The 17,407-nt window shown below is 39.3% G+C and overlaps 1 protein-coding gene across 1 annotated transcript; it reads right to left on the reverse strand.

Annotated features, from left to right (window-relative positions):
* Positions 1-3,382: 3,382 nt before the first annotated feature.
* wdr31 (WD repeat domain 31) lies at positions 3,383-12,185 on the reverse strand. The gene is made up of 10 exons (XM_080739155.1): positions 11,950-12,185; positions 10,240-10,288; positions 9,527-9,659; positions 8,737-8,811; positions 8,249-8,393; positions 7,041-7,141; positions 6,385-6,452; positions 5,844-5,985; positions 5,314-5,476; positions 3,383-5,060 (listed from the first exon to the last, which is right to left on the reverse strand). The coding sequence occupies exons 2-10, from the start codon at positions 10,284-10,286 to the stop codon at positions 4,858-4,860; spliced, it is 1,077 nt and encodes a 358-aa protein (XP_080595281.1). The 5' UTR covers positions 10,287-10,288; positions 11,950-12,185; the 3' UTR covers positions 3,383-4,857.
* Positions 12,186-17,407: the final 5,222 nt, after the last annotated feature.

Below are 17,407 nucleotides of genomic sequence, written 5' to 3' on the forward strand. Positions count from 1 at the left end.
CAAGTCTCCAAAATTGTATTACTGTTTGTACATTAGTGAATGATAATACTTTAATACTACCAATACTTTAATGACCAATTCGCCACTACCCTATAGCTAATGTTGACCTTCTATTTCATAGTGCTTCTGATGCATGCTTAGTCAATGTGCATGACTGTAACCAATCCTTTTGACCTTTTACGTTTTGATCATTTGATCTTGCCTTTTATTTTATTATTTTACATTTCTCAAGTACTGTATTTTTCCTCCAACCATAGTTATATCCACAGTTATCCATTCCTATTATCCATTGCACTAAAGGACAAGTGACCCTATTGCTGTGGCGATTAGAAACCAAGTTGACAATTTCATTGTCTCTTGTTAATTTGAGCTTGCGACACAAGAAATCATTAGAAGGGTGTCTGTAAGGTCTGATTTATTCATGTGTCACAGCAGCACAGACAGTACCACTGTAACTCCAGAATAGGGTTTGGCCAGTTTGCTGTCAATGAGTTGTATCTTTTCTTGGACTAAAAAGTATTCACATAAGGATGTGTGGTTACTTAGTAACAGCCATAGAGAACACTGTAGTCACAGTGTTCATAGCATGTCCACTGGAGGGCACTCCACTGTTAGAAATGCCACCACACTTGCAAAAATGGGAACTTTTGAGCAACAATTCTTGATCAACCATCATAGAATTTAATGGAGCATTTTTTAAAGCACTATAAAAGCAGCTTTTTTCATTCAAATGCAGACTGTCTTGATTTATACACACTGTTAACACACTTTTGTGGTTATAGGCAAAGTTTAATATGGCCAATTTGTGCCCTACAAAAACTCCCTCAATTACCAAGATTTGTGGCCATGGTTCCAAACAGCTTGCAATTTTCTTGCATGCTGTCTCTATTTTCTATGCTTAAAATCTTACATTCTAAAAAAAGAATCTCATTTGAATGTTCCAAACTGTAAATTATGTGCTTTTTTAAATCTTATTGTGAGCACTTACTGTGACTGACTGGTAGTGCTAGATTTGGCCAGTTTTCCAGTCAGTTTTCCAAAATAGTGTGGATTTTCTAAGTATTTCAAACAGTCTGTATAGTTTGGGTCAACTTTTGCACTGATTACTATATTGACCAAACCATACACCTCTCTAAGGGCAGGGCTGGGAAATATTTCAATACTATGTCAATATCATCTAGACTAGAAATCGTCTTGGATTTTGGATATTGTGATGTGGCATAAGTGTTGTCTCTTCTTCGTTTTAAAGGCTACATTACATTGTGTGTACTTTTCTAAACTTACATGACTTCTTGTTGTATCATTTACCGTTATTCACTTCATCATAAATGTAATTGTGTAAATATCAAGTGAAAACTGCAATATCTATATCGAGGTATTTGGTCAAAAATATTACATTTTTGGCCATATCTCCCAGCCCTTGCTAACACTATAAAGCACCCAGATCTAGACCCAGTTTTACAGGCTAAGTATTTAAAATACCATGCCAAGGCCCTAGAGTTTTGTATCAATACTTGTTATTTGTCACGGCATCATGTAAGAGTATTTAGGCAGTGACCTGTGTATATGTATTACTGATAATGATGTGTGATTTGGTGGATAATATTCATGTACACTGTAATTTAAGAAAGATTTGACCTGGCCTCCCAATGCATCGCTGCAATTATCTTGACACTATTCTAGGTCACTGGGTTAATCTTGTTTAGCTGCGTTGGAGAGGTCCAGCTCTCTATTGTATAGTTATATTTTAATGTGAAACAGTAAATCAAGACCCAAGTTTCTTTCAGAGAAAAGGAGACTGAATAGAATATTACATACAAAACCAGTCAAACCTCTTTACTGCATTTTTACAAGTTAAAGTAAAGCCTGATTTATGCTCGATTGCGCACAGGAGCCGCACACCCAAATGGCAGATCTATCATGGTGTACTGCGAGTAGATCAGCTCAGCTATGTTGGGTGCATGGCACGATGCACAACCAAGTATAACCGACCCAGGCTTGAAATTGCAGTAAGTGATATTGATTTAGGTTAAAACAAAAAGTGTTTGTCTATATTCTGATAGTTATAATTGCTATAGAGTGTTTATTCAGTAACGGGAGTCTCCTTGTCTCTCCAGCTCTTTAGTTTGGGTCATCAATTTAATCCAATCAGGAGGAGAGAGAACCCATTTATCAGCTTCAATTTAGCGTTCCTTTTTTATTTTATTATTTGAAATTCACTGAAAATGCTTTTTCTGTTTGCTAAAGACCTAAAGAGACAGGGATACATGTTAAAGAAACATTCTAAATTCTAAAACAATGATTACTATAGGTATATTGAGCTATTTATCACAGTGTATTTTAACTAAAACAATATTGCATACACAGATTACACACCCTTTGAGTGAGCTATATCTTAGTGTTTTCCTGAAATGGTCTCATTGTGCTAACAAGAGGTTCATGCCCATTTCTGTTCAACTAAATTCCCAACATGAGAACATCTTAAGCCCCAGGAACAGGCTTTACTCATTAGTTTGTCGATTCTAACCTTTTCTTGAAATACAAGATATATGTTATGCTTTAGTTGCTACTAGATACAATCCCTTGATACTTGTAACTAGGCGTTATGCACTGTCTAATTCATATCTGTGATCATGACCAGCTGAGCTCCTACAGTGAAATTATGACTTGCATTCTCTGGTGAGATTGAATGTCTTCTGAATGAGCATTGTAATCGCATTGAGAGAGATACAACTCCATCTTTTTATATTTATGTAGCCTATTTTAGATGTACTGTGCCAAGAAGCTTTCCTTTTTGTCTGTACTGTACAATGCTTCTTCAGTTCAAGCACTTAACTCTACTCAAGACTTGAGTAGACAAGGGGACATGGTCATTTTCTTTTGCATTCCCCTCCTATTTTTAGAAACTTTTTTTTTTGAAGATGTTCTGTACTTAAGTGATGTGGGGTATGCCAACCCCTTTTGCCTGCCTGCTGTCAATTGTGTATCATGTGTTGGAATGTGTTTGTGGAGAAATCATCCTTATCAAAGAGATGTTTTACAGTGAAAATGAGGTCCAGATTTGAATAAAATGAACTTAATCACCCACGTTCCTTGTGTAGGTTATTGGTCTCAGCACTGCCAGGTTGTGTGTGTGTGTGTGTGTGTGTGTGTGTGTGTGTGTGTGTGTGTGTGTGTGTGTGTGTGTGTGTGTGTGTGTGTGTGTGTGTGTGTGTGTGTGTGTGTGTGTGTGCGTGTGTGTACCTACTGTTGCGTGTAAAGGTCAAGGAATGATCAGGAGACTTGATGTGGAAAGAATAAATGGATTTAAAAAAGGTCCTTTATTTTTATATATTGTACTGTATACACACATGTGTATATACTGTACATATACACACTTTTTGTATGACAAAGTATAATCCTATTGTAAAAAAAAAAGTAAATACATCCATGTCAATAATCACAGGGCAGAAGCAGACATGAAGAGATGAACTTTCAAAATAATCTGTCATCATTGTGCATCAAACAAGGTGGTTGCCTAATCTGTGACCTTGATTCTATTCTCATGTAAAGTAAATCAACACAATTGTAAACATTCTAAGCAACTACAGTAGGTGCCTTATTTGGTTCCATAAAAGGTATTAGAAGCCTGCCTTGGTTTCACTGGCATGGAAATAAGCCTGGTTGAACAGAGTACACACGCATTACCAACCCTGACAAAACCACTCATTACATTTGACAAGGTTAGCTTTCTGGAAACAATTCTAGACTGTCGTAATCCCATTACGTTTCTTGTCTGTTTTGAGTTATTAGCGTGTTGGACCGAGTGGTTAAAGCCCTATGTCTAATAATTCAAATTATATATTAAAGAAAGTGTTTTTGCAAGTTTTAAGTATATTTAGAATCCCCTGAGAATACTTATCTACCTATCGTCTTTAACTCAGAATATACAAAAAGGCTGAACTTGCAGTAACATTTGAATACTGTACATTACTAGCTAAAACCTTATCTCGACTTTCTTGTGTAACCTAGCTTAGAGTTTATGATCTGGCTAACCATAAACTTTCACAATAATATTTATGAGGAAATATAAATGTGGAATTATATATTTGACATAATTACATGATAAACACCTACTGAAACGTAACTTTCATATTCACCATGTCCTTTCTGTCAAACATTTCCCCATATGACCAGTGTAATCCTACTGGCATGTGTCCAGAAGTCAGGTCCCTAAATTATTCTATTAAGTTTAGATTAAAGATGAAATTGAGCTCATGAGTTGTCTCTCATGGAGAAACAGCGAATGACCCCTGTTATTGAAATAACACTATAGCAATGATTACTATCAGAATATAGAGCTTTAATGTTTTAACAAAACACATTTTTTAAAACCAAATAATCACTTCCACTACCTTTAAAAACACTGTTACTGCAGAAGGTAGCTACCTCTTTATTTTGTGAATTGTCACAAGTGGACAACTTCTTGCCTCATCTCCTAATCTGAGCAGCATCAACCTACAGTAATTGACCATCTCTAGTCCACTCTAATTTTAGTGTCTAGACTCTAGTTCTTCTAATGTTGATAGGAATGGACATAATGGGCATCCAGGTGGCTGAGTGCTGAGAGCCCTGGCTAGGGTGTGTTCCACATGACAAAGTATAATTTAGGCTTTAGGTTTCTATCCAGTGCATGACCTTTGTGTGTCATAACCATTTCTGTCACTACTTTTTTTCCCCCGACACTCCTCTGTATACTGACCAATAGAAATGCCATGAAAACGTATCCGTGAAATCTCCGAAAAATAAAAGAATAGAGATGGCGTCCACATCGATTGGTTGTGCTCAGGTCAGGTAGGTCAGAGTCTGCATGTGTTTTTAGAAGCGCGACACCAGTCTAATTTCTAGTCCCGAGGTGCCACCTGAACCTGTCCCAGATCCCTGAACCTGACCTGATCCCTGGGCCAAGTGGATGTGGTGGAGACCCGCGTTGAAGCTGGCACATATCAAGTTAGTGGAGTCGCTGGGGGCCAAAGAAACCAATGGGCCAGCACCATCCAGAGTCAACGTTCCTAAGCAGACTGGAGATACAATAGGTGAGCGAGAGGTCAGAACAAGTAAATTATATTTATGTACCTTACGTTCATTTCTATAAATCTTCAAAAATATCTAAATTCTTTATACAGGTGTGTGTGTGTGTGTGTGTGTGTGTGTGTGTGTGTGTGTGTGTGTGTGTGTGTGTGTGTGTGTGTGTGTGTGCGTGCATACTGTACATATTAATCTTTATCGGTTCTTGACTGTGTATGGTTCTCTCTAATTCCTTCTCTCTGTTACCTGCAGTATTCTGGTCCCAGATTTTAATGGAGCTGTCGTGGGAGGAGGTTGCCACCATGGCAATGGCACCAGGAAGGGGGGGTATAAACATACAACAGGCTGTGGTCTCGCGGTGCCCTCTGTACTCCACAACCTTACAGCCAGGCTGGCGCAGATCCCATAGCTACACGTGCATGCACATACGCGCACACGCACACGCACGCACACACACACACACACACACACACACACACACACACACACACACACACACACACCTCAACATCTCTTAACATAAGGAAATATGCCATTGGCCATTTTCACATACTCAAGTAAAGTACAAATACCTCAAAACTGTACTTAAGTACAGTACTTAAGTAAATGTACTTAGTTACTTTACACACCACTGGGTCAATGGGGGATCCACTTCACACACTGTTTACTTTGCACTGGGATCATCTTTTACTAGACGGAACGTCAAGATTGTAATTGTGAGAGCTGAATTATCTGTCTACATCTATTCAGGCCCCATACCCTTCCACCCATCTCACCGTACTCTCACAGCCCTGGCCTCCAAAGCCATTGCTGCTGGACACCAGATAGTTGCCATTAGAAGAAACATCGCAGTGGGTCTGAATGTACTGCTTCGCTGGGAAAGTATTGGTCACTTGCCATGTGCGACTGTCCCATACCCTGCATGCACACACATTATTAGATGCATAAGCACCGAAAAGGATCACTATGAAAGGTGATGTAAATCATTGAAACATGTTTTAACGAATTAAACCCTACTTCGTTGATAGAGGTCCCTCAGGAGTCTATAGTTGTTCCCCTCCTTTTTCCTCCCTCTACACCAAATCTTTTGGCTTAAAATAGCCAATCTACAAGCTCACAGTGAGCCTGTAGATTGTTTTCTCTGAATGTACGCCTATTTTGGCCAAATATTCACTAATGTCATGCTCAGAATAGGGACATAATTGTTAATGTGGTTAAACAACAAATAATCAATACCTAATCAGTGATAGAATGATACTGGCCAGACATCACATCAGTTTAACTGGGATACTTCTAACTACGGGTATAGTTTTGCACCTGATGGTTTTATCCTCAGAGGTCTGTACTATAGAAGAGCTGCCTGGCACCCAACACACATGAGTCACCTGGAATGACATGACAAAAAGATTTTTTCAGATTAATCATAATAATAATATAATAATCTTGAAGGGAATTTGTTGATATTCTTTTATACATATAAACTGTATGTATGTATAAAATACACTATATGTATATTATACCAATATAATACCAGTATATCAACTAATCAACGTGAAATAATTCAAATTCTATTTATAATCCACTAAATCAATTCTGATTAAGCCCTATTTTATACGTCCTACAATGATGTTGTAAAAATTGATGATCTACAAGCTGACAACACGCCACACGTGAGCTTGTAGATCAGCTATTTCCACTATTTTTGAGAATTGATTCTTATTCTTTTGGATAATTGCCATCAGGAGCCGCCACAGCGGATCATCTGTTTCCATCTTCCTTGGTCACTCCACTCCAGCCACCATGGGTACCGGTATATTGTTCTTTACTGTTCAGACATCTTCTTGCTTTCCATTTTTGAAAATCGATAATTTTATTCAAATTAAATATTTGGCCTATATGTTTGATTAACTATTGACACACACACACACACACACACACACACACACACACACACACACACACACAATTCTTACCAGGTTTCTGGATATGTTTTGTTTCTGTTCACACTCTGCAGATTCTATATCCCACAAGCACATGCAGTTGTCCCGGGAACCACTACACAGCTTCCTCCCATCTAAGACACAGACCAGAACAATGATGACCAGAACAATGATAATGCACTGACATACTGACGCTGTAGGTGGAAACCTTGTACTGTATGTCTAAGACCGTTCATTTTAAGGAAATGGGAAAAGATTATGTGTTCCAATGTATCCAATGTATTCATTGGAGGATGGATCGCACACAGTGGCAAGAGTTGTATTTTCTTTCTTTATTGTTGCATGGATGAGAAACAAACGTTTCTACAATAAAGAAAGAAAATACAACTCTTGCCACTGTGTGCGATCCATCCTCCAATGAATACATGTTGATCTAAAGGGATCTAAAGTGGTAACCAAAAAGTCTATCCAATGTATCCAATGTAACCACTTGAACCCTAGCCTCCCTATTCTGGGGGCCACATTTGCAGAAAATAGCAGATCTACAAGCTTGTACAAGCTTGTAAATCTTCTATTTTAGGCAAAGAGATTTAGTGTAGAGAGAAAAAAGAGCAGTTCAAGTACAGAGATGAACCCGGTCAACTAAGTTTTGCATTACGGTTAAATGTCCAGACAGACATGACAACTTTCAAGAGGTAAAATTTCTCAAATCTTTTAAAAGCTATTTTTTTCCCCTCACAAATAGCAGATCTACAATTATTTAATGCTTTAACTATTGAAAAATAGCAGATTTACAAGCTCACGTGCCGCGCTGTGAGCTTGTAGATCTGCTATTTTTGAAAAATCGTGAAAATGTGTGCAAATCTTTGAATATATGTATTTTTAAAGCAAACATTTGTAACTAAATATTTTGAGATGGGGGTCCGTGGCCAAATACATATAATTTTGGGGGTCCTTCACATGAAAAGGTTTGAGCACCACTGACATAGAAACATAGGTTTTTCAAAAAACCTTAGAAGGATTTAGAAGACACTTATAGAATCGGGTCAAAATATTCAAAGAATTGCACACATTTTCAAAATCTTTCAAAAATAGCAGATCTACAAGCTCGCAGCGTGGCACTCGGTGCCGCGTTGTGAGCGTGTATAACTATATCATACCCGGTCGTCAGTTTTTGGGCTTCAATTTGGTTAAGATGAACATGTTTTCATGATATTGTTTCCCTCCCCCCCATACTGTACCAGGGCTGACAGCTATTCCGTTGACCACCAGCTCGTGTCCACAAAATTCCTGAATAGGTTCATCCCCCTGGTTTAAGTCCCACATTACAATACTTTTATCCCGTGATGCACTGAAGATCCATGTACTGCCTGGATAACACAGGACCTATAAGATAATGGGTGAGAAGAGAAAAATCACACTTTTTCCCTAACTTTTTCATAAAAATGAAATAATGTAATAGAGATATGATAGCCAGCACAGCACACTATAAGATATCCATCTGGAATTTGTCAAATTCTTTAAACACGCTAACATTTTATGTCCCCACACACACACACACGCACACACACACACACACACACACACACACACACACACACACACACACACACACACACACACACACACACACACACACACACACACACACCACACACACACACACACACACACACACACACACACACACACACACACACACACACACACACACAGCCCTGAACATTACCTTGGTAACCTCTCGATTGTGACCCTGGAAGGACTGACACATTTTGCCTTGTCTCCAGTCATACACCACCACAGCCTAGGGATACACAAACATACATGTTTATTACCTACAGTACACCAAGGAGTTCTTGTTTTGTCAGTCGAATGTATGTCTATTAGCAGGATATCGACCAGTTATTAACAGATTAACACACAACTTGGTGGAAATGCTGGTCCTTGTCCAAAGAACTTGGCAAGCAGATTGTCTAAAAGGGGGTGTTGGCTTGACACACAAAATAAAACATTAAACTAACAGATTAACATAAAAAAGGTTTATCATGGGCCCAGGAAGAACTAATTAACTGGTCCATGGTTTCATTGTCAACCTCCAGAGGCCACTGAGTATTGGTACCCCATTTGTAGGCTAATGCATCACACAAGGTGTAGTCTATTAGCTCACATGAAGCCTAATCATGTCTAAATAAAAATGTATGATTCTGTTACCAATATAACCATCTTGCTTTGTAAAGATTTGTGTCTGATTAAGTCTTCAAACCGATATCTCAGTCAGCACAAAACAGACTCTTGTGGCAATGCTATTGGCCATATTCACAGAGTGGCCCTTTTTCTATTATTACATCATACATCAAACACTACTAGCAAAATAGTAGTCGTGTGAATAGAGCCAATTATGTAAAAGTCTGTGATAGTCAGGACAAACTCTTCCTGTATGAAGTCATTAATGAAGAATTCTGCCTCAGTACTCTTACATAGGTTGCTGTTTTGTTTTTTGTTTATTTTTTTTCTCTAACCTGGTCACACCCTCCAGATACACAAAGATCTGGACTGAGGTTGGTAACAGTGTTGATGGATCCTTGATGGGCGGGCTCATACTGTACCACCTGACTGTCAGAAGAGCTGTCTGCCCCATCTCCCCGGGTGGCCCTGAACAGAAAAACAATATATCATAGTAGCAATCAAAATCAAACACAACAACATATCGTCACTGTCGGGCAGAAACGTATCTCCAAGTTTCAAATGTGTACGTTTTTCCGCGAAGTAAAGCCCTGCTTCATCAGACAAGGCCGTCGCAACGGTTTTGGACATACATGGTTTCCACCCGACAACGATATGCAGTATACAGTACGCAGTACTGCATATATATATGCAGTATACAGTATACAGTTACCTATAAACTTAAATGAATGCAAGTGTATGCACAGAGCTTCTATTTACCCTTTTCTTTATTTTGTAGTATAGGTATACAGTGGGGTATCGTTTTAGATCAACAGTCTAGATTTGTTCGGATGCATTACTGAAAACACTTTATAATATCTATAATATAGCAATGAAACAGAAGATGGCATTGTGTGATGATGATGATGCTTTGATTATGGTATGATGTACAAGCCACAGACAGAATCTTTTACATCGGCTTTCTCATGATTCCAAATAACTCATAAATGTATTTGATGCTTCAGGCATGCATACAAAGTTAAGTAAACCCTTTGTGTGTCATTCTCACCTGTAAAGTTCCGATCTCTTGCGGAACTTGCTCTGAAGTTTGCCCATGTCTGTGATGGAAATCAGCAACCACATATAGAAAAAGATACAATCAATCAGGGAAGATAGTCAATAGTGTGAGAAAATTCTCCCTCCCGTCCAGTCCGAGTTTGGGCACGAACCTAATTAGACACACCTGGGCTGATTAAATGGGGCACAACTGAAAAGGCCCGGATTTATGCAGCCCAGGGCACCAAGAGCTGGAGAGCTCAAAACCCCTGGCAATGCCAAACAACTACACTATTGTTTGTCCCCCATCCCGTGCATGCCTTGTGCCTCGGTACCTGACATCCAAGATTTTCCTCCGCTGGTCTGCTCATGCGTCTGATCGGCAGCTGAAGCTGCATGCGTTATCGCTACACTATTGTACTGACGGCATGTAATGTCATCGATTTGATTTGAAATTAGACATTAGACGTCAGGGGCATAAAACCAGGTCGTAGCCCCGGGCACCAAAAAGTCTTAATCCGGCCCTGAACCTGAACTAGTTGCAGTAGATTTGTTTGAGACATGCATGCTGGAGAGAAGTCTTAACTGTTGTTTCTCTGAAGCATTGTTTAAGTAAGTGTATTTTTGATTATAACTATTTTTCCTTGTTTATTGATGGTGATTAGTATTTTGGTTAGATGTATTAATCACTTGACTTTAGTGATGTTTTCTTTACCATTTATAACATAAAATCATCTGTAAAAGATGTGCTGTATTTAACATCTGTGCAGTCAACAAATTGTTCAGTTGATTTATATCTATCCTCATGCTTTGAAGGGTGTGCCTAATGCCGATGGTTTGGGTGCCAGGAAATAGTTTAGAAAGTAATTTACAAAGCTACATTTGAAATGAATGAAATATAAAATATTTTTTACATAATATATACACTTTAACTAAACCATTAGAGGGAAAATGGGGGAGGACTATTAATTGCAAGTTCTCCTTTGTTGACTGATAACAAAAGAGGACAAGGTTGCAGCTGGTTTAATAACCTTGTAATACTGATTGATTGATTGATTGATTGATTGATTGATTGATTGGTTGATTGATTGTTTGATTGATTGAATACCTCATTAGCAGTTCGCATAGGAAAAGCACAAGGCAGTACAATTCAATTCAGATACAAGGTCTACAAATAGGATTTAAACCCAAGAAAGCACTATATGGCTTGTTTACATTGTGGTCCCTTTTGTACCGTTACTCAATTCATAGAGACATTAAATGCAGACAAAATTACACAGTAGTATGCAAAACATCATGCTGTCAGTGTTGTTTAGTATGTGAATACTATTTTGTTTAATCATTTTAATGTACTCTTATGATTTACATGCACCATTTACCTGTTCATAGCAATTTAGGGTTAACATGCTTTGCATAACATGCAATAACACCTGTTGCAGACCAACATGAATGGCGACTGACTGAGGTTAAACCATCCGCACACATTGACACATATAAGCTCCTTCATCCTTGTCTGATGTAATTCCCAGAATCCCAACCAAGCAGCAGGAAAAGAGACTGCCAAAATCCTATTAAAGCCGCATCATTAGGAATTAGTGGCATGCAGACACCTGCTGCGAACTGTCTATTACCCTGACACAAGTCGTAATATATTACAAAATAAACATTTCGAACAGCAATGGGAACTCTTTAGTCCACAGAAAGAATGAACCAGATTTCTTACCTGTCACCCGGGCCAGGCGTGGTCGCTGGGTTGGTGGGGTTTGTTAGCTCGCTAGCATGCTAACTAATCTTTCTTTATCTCTCATGCCAAAAGACATAAATGAGCGATTATCGTAAAGATCGGAACGTACAAATGCAAATCCGCGATGGTGCCATTGTCAAAAGATGAGAAGATACACCTTTTAAGTTAGAATGGAAAAGAGTAGAGAACTATGTTCAAAGTGCAAAGGACCCATCCTACTTTCTTCTCCTTAGCGACGCTTCCCTGTAACCAAGCGAAATGAGGTCACATGACACATGACAGCAGAGGATCCAAACAAACCAATCTCTCCTTCAAAATAAAAGCTAGCAGCCGTTTTGCACCGAGGTCATATCAAACATATAATTTTCCAAATGTCTGTCTGTCTGTCTGTCTGTCTGTCTGTCTGTCTGTCTGTCTGTCTGTCTGTCTGTCTGTCTGTCTGTCTGTCTGTCACAGTGTTTCTCCTCAGTGGCTGGAGCAATTGATCTGAAATGAAATCGCATCACCAATAGCATATGAACACACCTGACATAACTGTGAAGCCCGTTTGTCACTTTCATGTTTAACCAGCTCTCTGTGTGTGTGTGTGTGTGTGTGTGTGTGTGTGTGTGTGTGTGTGTGTGTGTGTGTGTGTGTGTGTGTGTGTGTGTGTGTGCGTGTGCAGGGGGGGGGGGGGGGGGGGGGGGTTGTCGGGCCCTGTTACAGATGTTGTCCAAAAATCGGTACACAGTATCTCTATAGCCATTAAACAAAAACGGGTATTTCTTACATTGATGCTCCTACATATTATCATGCAAGCACCAGTTAAAAGTTACTTTCCATGATATCCCTCATATACTGTGTGCACAGTGCACATTAGTGAGGGGATTAAGGGGAGCAAATGCTAATTTCGTGCAATTTTGACTTAAAGCTCGAAATTTTGCAAAGATGTAGCCCAGGGCTTGCTCTAATGATTTAGCTAGGGCGCCCGAGTCTGCGACCTTCGGGGTCGCCACAGCGGCCAAATCAAGTTGGGCTCACATTGACTTTCTATACAGGAGGAAAATACCCAGAATTACTTTTTTTTTCTGGGTATTTAAGGAGGATCTGAGGGGTCTAACTAGGGGTTTGTCATCATGGTGAATCCATTGCAGGCATTTGTTTTGCACAAAAAACATTCTGTGGGCTTGAAATGGCCTCAGAAAACAATACACGTATGGGTGCGTTTTCATGTTAGTCGGAGGCCTTATGGTTTTTTTTTCTCGTGCTAATCAGTCTAAAAGTTCAAAATTTTGCACAGATGTAGCTCAGGGCATGCTCTAATGATTTAGCTAGGGCGCCCGAGTCTGCAACATTCGGGGTCGCCACAGCGGCCAAATCAAGTAGGCTCCCATCGACTTTAGTGATGAAAAGTGATGAGTCATCACTTTTCAGAGTTTTGTTGGTGCTGTGGCGACCCCGAAGGTCGCAGACTCGGGCGCCCTAGCTAAATCATTAGAGCATGCCCTGAGCTACATCTGTGCAAAATGTTGAACTTTTAGACTGATTAGCACGAGAAAAAAAAAACCCTAAGGCCTCCGACTAACATGAAAACGCACCCATACGTGTATTGTTTTCTGAGGCCATTTCTAGCCCACAGAATGTGTTTTGTGCAAAACAAATGCCTGCAATGGATTCAGCATGATGACAAACCCCTAGTTAGACCCCTCAGATCCTCCTTAAATACCCAGAAAAAAAAGGTAATTCTGGGTATTTTCCTCCTACACACTAAAAACTCATGGGTCATTTCTTGACCCAAATCATGGGTCATTTGTGTTTTTCGGGGTCATTTCTCAGAGCCACAACCCTTCCTTGAGTTATTGGGATATTATTTTGACCCAATTCCAGGGTTGTTCGAGTTAGGTAATATTTATCTGGGGGTGACCCGTTTTGGGGGTTAGTGGTAACCCATATACTTGGGTCAGTGGTCTAGCTTTGGGCCAATCAGGGGACAGGAACCATAAACCTGTTTGCAAAGCATGCTGGGAAAAGCATTTGTCTAGGTTTCAAGAGACATTTTCTAAGCTGTTGGGAGCTAAAAATGCTAAATATGTCATATCCATGTGTCTGTCTCGGCAAGCTGACTGTCATATGTCTGAATTTGATTTGTCAGTATTTGAGCCTAAACCCTAACCGTAAGTGCTTGGCTGCTAGCTTAGGGTTGAGCTCCCCCCCCCAGCTGGTCTGAAAGAGAAGAACTCATGGTAATTTTGAGATTATTTAGTTTATCTTCTCTAAACTATTCTGATTATAGTATTATCAACATTGTTGCATATATATGTAATTATGCACTTTTATGTTGATATTACTAAACTTTGAACAAATCATCCAAGAAGAAACCCTGAAACATTTCTGATATAATGTTAATGTCAAACAATATTGGCATTGCCATTCTCCAGACCATGCATATGTAGGTTGTATTCTTTTGCCCACTCAACCCAAAACTTGGGTTATATTGACTACAATCTTGGGTCATTTTAAACAAATAATTTGGTTATTTATTTGACCCAAATTATGGGTCAACATTCATAACCAAATTTCTTGCGTTAAAATAACCAAACTGGGCATCGGTCCCTATTTGACCCGTGAGTTGGATCAAAAATAACCCAAGTTGAGTTGTTTTTGACCCAGCAGTTTTTAGAGTGTATAGAAAGTCAATGTGAGCCCAACTTGATTTGGCCGCTGTGGCGACCCCGAAGGTCGCAGACTTGGGCGCCCTAGCTAAATCATTAGAGCAAGCCCTGGGCTACATCTGTGCAAACTTTCGCGCTTTAAGTCAAAATTGCACGAAATTAGCATTTGCTCCCCTTAATCCCCTCACTACATCCCATAACCCACACACTGCACATAATTTCGGAGCTCATATCTTTGAACGGGTAAGGACTAGTTATTATGGCTCATTCAACTTCAAGTATTGTCACAAGATGCTTAATTGTGGAAGATGAAAAGCATTTCATGGTGCAATTTGAACGTATATGAACATTATTTCATTTAATTTGACTCGAGGCTAAACTGCACTGGACTTTGTCTCAACATATCATCAACAATTGGTCTTAGTGTTGCTTGCCTAGCTTTGGAAAGTGTTAAAATACATACACTGCAATAATCTCTCAGGACTCAAGACTCAAAGATTCAAAGGAAAAATAAATAATCTTTTACCTTTTGTTTTGCTGATCGGTTCCCACTTCCCAGTCAGCTTCTATGTCAACTCAGATTATTAAAATGTTGTTTTGTGGACATGACCTTTCTATAGGCTATATGATGGCTTTTCCAGGATACATAGCCTAATGTTATCCTGGAAAATATGTATGACATATTAGGCCTATTGCTATGTATGGATATGGATCCATGAAACAAAACATTTATTTTTCAAGTCAATAATGAACATTGTTTTTTCACCCTTTGTAAATAATGCAAGGGCTCAAGGGTTTGATTTGACAGAGAAGTAGGCCTATCTTCAAATTAACTTGAACTTTAAAGCATAAAATAATGGTTAAAGTAATAATGCGTTCCAGGTCTTAAATAAACGATGGAGAGCAGAATAACAGGTTATGGTGTTAAACCTGTAGCTAGATCCTGGTGTTCCCTTTGTTGATTTGGTCCATCAGCTGCAGGTTGACATCATTGACATGGCTCCCAAGGCAGCAAATCTAGGACAAATCAAACATATCCCAGGACACCTAGCATTCATTCTGGTGGCACCATTTTACTATTTCTGTATTGCTTTAATTCTAGGCTATAAATATCCCAGGGGGGTGAGTCCAGGTCCGTTAGGAGCTAATCCAAAATGTTACTTGTGGCACAAAATGAGTTACTTTCATCCACTGTCTGTATATTCTCAATGTGATGTATCAGTCCAACTCAATCAGAATCTATTGTTGGCTATATAGTCCAGTTTAATATGTCCAAACATGAAAGGTTCGTTCAAATTTTCGGGGGATTTTGAAAACTATATATTTTTGGAAACTTCAGAGTAGGCTATAACAAATCAGAAAATCCATGATTCCATTTGCAAAATCCGTAGGGGGAGTTTTGGCAGGTGCTGAAAGTTTGTCTCATTCACTTACTATACACTATACTATAAAGAAAAAAAATACCCCAAAACAAATCTGCTTTAAGTAGCATGTGAGGGGTGAAACTAGGGGTTTTTAATGATTCTGATTCTGTTTTGCATGAAAGACATTCCTTGGGCTAAAAACGGATGATTAGTCATCACTTTTCAGAGTTTCGTGGGGGCTGTTTTTAGCCCAAGGAATGTTTTTCATGAAAACAAATGCTTGCAATGGATTCAGAATCATTAAAAAACCCTAGTTTTTGGAGGTATCTTTTTCCTTTATAGTATAGTGAATAGTAAGTGAATGAGACACACACTTTCAGCAGCTGTCAAAAATTCCCTACAGATTTTGCAAATGGAATCATGGATTTTCTGATTTGTTATACTCTGAAGTTTCCAAAAATACATAGTTTTCATAATCCCCCTAAAAATTGAACGAAATTACACAAGCGACTTCACTAATATATGTTTTTGTATTTTTGTGCATGCTTGTGTACAAATGTGGGGGCTCTCAGCTTTTGCCAGCATGGCTTGACACAAGCTCAGAGACCTAGAGCTACATCCAAGCATGTGCCACTGGATACTAGACTTCCTGTTGAACCGCTGTTGTAAATGGACAGTATCATGTCGACACCCTGACCCTCAGCACTGGAGCATCCAAGGGATGAGTGTTGAGCCCTCTCCTGTATACACATGACATGACTGCACTAGCCACACACAACTCCAACATCATCCTCAAGTATGCTGATCATGACACGACAGATAGGCCGGATTTTCTGTCAACAAAACAATGATGAGTCTGCCTATAGAGATGAGATGCACTCTTGTACCCGGAGAACAGCCTCGTCCTCAACGTCAGCATGACCACGGAGCTGATCCTGGATTGCAAACAATGCATGAAGAACATGGTTGTCAGTATGTTCATGTCATGACAAGTGTCAAGAATGCCACAAAGGAATGTGAAGTACTTAGATGATGGAACCTTGTGTAAGCTGAATGGTTTGAAGAAAGCAGAGGATGTGTGGTATATTTTGGAATCATGTTCATGGGGTACAAGTCATAAAAGCAGAGTACAAAGTGCTAAACTCTAAGTCACCGAGACTTGAGTGAATCAGGGGCTAATCTGGAAATCACAGGGACTTGAGTGAATTGTAAATTCCACAGTTCACAGACAACAGAGCTGTTTCCCTGGCAACAAATGCTGATATTTACATAGGCTTGGCTTAATTATGCATTGAAGTTTTAAGGTGTCTCCACAGGGAATCTTCTGTGAGGCTCGGTTTGAGACAATAGAGTATGTTGATTTGATCGTCTGGGAAGGTCTCATGCCTCCAGTTCCCCAACCTGATTCAACTATCTTGTCAA

This window comes from Nannobrachium achirus, assembly GCF_963921795.1.
Source record: "Nannobrachium achirus genome assembly, chromosome: 12".
Classification (NCBI taxonomy): domain Eukaryota; kingdom Metazoa; phylum Chordata; class Actinopteri; order Myctophiformes; family Myctophidae; genus Nannobrachium; species Nannobrachium achirus.